At 42.0% G+C, this 1,554-nt stretch overlaps 1 protein-coding gene across 1 annotated transcript in view; it reads right to left on the reverse strand.

Annotated features, from left to right (window-relative positions):
* tango6 (transport and golgi organization 6 homolog (Drosophila)) overlaps positions 1–1,554 on the reverse strand; it is a 140,058-nt gene that overhangs the window by 126,342 nt on the left and 12,162 nt on the right. The window contains exon 4 of the mRNA XM_048605931.1: positions 234–381. Within this exon, the coding sequence (XP_048461888.1) occupies positions 234–381 (148 nt within the window). The remainder of the gene's footprint in view (positions 1–233; positions 382–1,554) is intronic.

Here is a 1,554-nt window from a genome sequence, read left to right on the forward strand (position 1 = left end):
GCTCCAACACTGCCCGATAAACCCCGATCACCCTGTGCTCCAACACTACCCGATAAACCCCGATCACCCTGTGCTCCAACACTACCCAATAAACCCCAATCACCCTGAGCCTGAGCACTAACCAATCCCCGATCACTCCAAATCCCGATGCTGCACAAGAAATTGTTTCCAAAGCTCCTCCCAAACAGTGTCAGTTTGGCCTGTCTGATCTTCACAGTGGCCTGATTGCTTACCTCCAGCTCCTTCTACTATTCCTCTGACCACTGCCTGCACACCATTTGGCTTCATCAATCTCTCGGACAGCAGCTGCCCACAGCAGTGTCGCAGCCATGAAGGGGTTTGTGAGAATTTTTGTGTTTTTCCAACACACGCAGGCGCCATCTGCAAGCACACATGAAGATCAACAGTATGTTAAAAACACACAAGCCTTCCATGACCTCCAGCCAAACATCTCTCTCCTACAGAGAAGTGTTGTTATGACAGAGACAAACAGCCAAATCAAATCAGCCTCACTGTATTTGCAACACAGTAAAATTAAAATATTCAATGACCCTCAAAAGTGATCCAAACTATTCTTAACCAGACTTAGTGAACAACCGATACCAAACACCAAGTAATAGCTTAAGCAGAAGAGTTAACAATTTATGAATAATGCAATAGTTTTAGCAGAGCAAAGATAAACAACAAGGGAATCTAATAAATGTCTATGATTTAAACCCAATCTTCTTCAATTCAAACTCCCAATCATATAGAGAAGCAAACAAATGCAATTAAGGGACAAGTGAAAAGAAAAGGGAGATGTAACTAGCCAGTTCTTTTAATCAGGCTCCATAATCCATAACATCGCAGGTACAGAGGATAATATCTCGCTTGATTTCTGAATATATCAACGCTCTGGGAAAAAAGTCATTTAAATCAATGATTCTATTCTCTGAACTTTCAATCAGTTGTTAATGAGGAGATAACCAGGGAGCAATCAAAGCTCCATCTTATACTTTCTCAAGTACAATCCTTCTGACTCACACACAATTAAAAAACCAGTTCAACTTTTGGTTCCTCTTTGTTCATCTGATTGTCTCCCTGAGGCGCCAGTTAATATTCAAACATCTCCCAGCTTTCTGGGTGCAATTCATCTTTGGAACTGAAACATCTGAAGTGTTCTCTGGACGAGAATCAACCTGCAGTTAACTTCCAGGCCTGGTCTCAAACAAAAATCAGGTTGCTCTTTTTTTTTCTAAAACAAAAAGCAAGCTACAGCTCATAGTCCGAAAGTCACACTTAGCTCTCAGTTCACAGCTCCAAACCACACAAAAATAAACAATACCTCAGCAAGGGTTCTAATGCTATGAACGGCTTCTCACTTTTTGCAGCAATAAGCCTTTCCCATGCAACCGACTCAGCAGACTATCCCAACCTTCCCCTAACCGTAACTCCATCCCCTTTCTTTCCTAAGCTTACCCATCTCCATATCCTTCTTATAACATTCTGTCAGCCTCCACATTGCCCACATCCACTCAAACCCTCACCATTACAACATGACTAAATGTGAAGTCA

The sequence above is a fragment of the Rhincodon typus genome, chromosome 15 (genome assembly GCF_021869965.1).
Source record: "Rhincodon typus isolate 14 chromosome 15, sRhiTyp1.1, whole genome shotgun sequence".
Lineage (NCBI taxonomy): Eukaryota > Metazoa > Chordata > Chondrichthyes > Orectolobiformes > Rhincodontidae > Rhincodon > Rhincodon typus.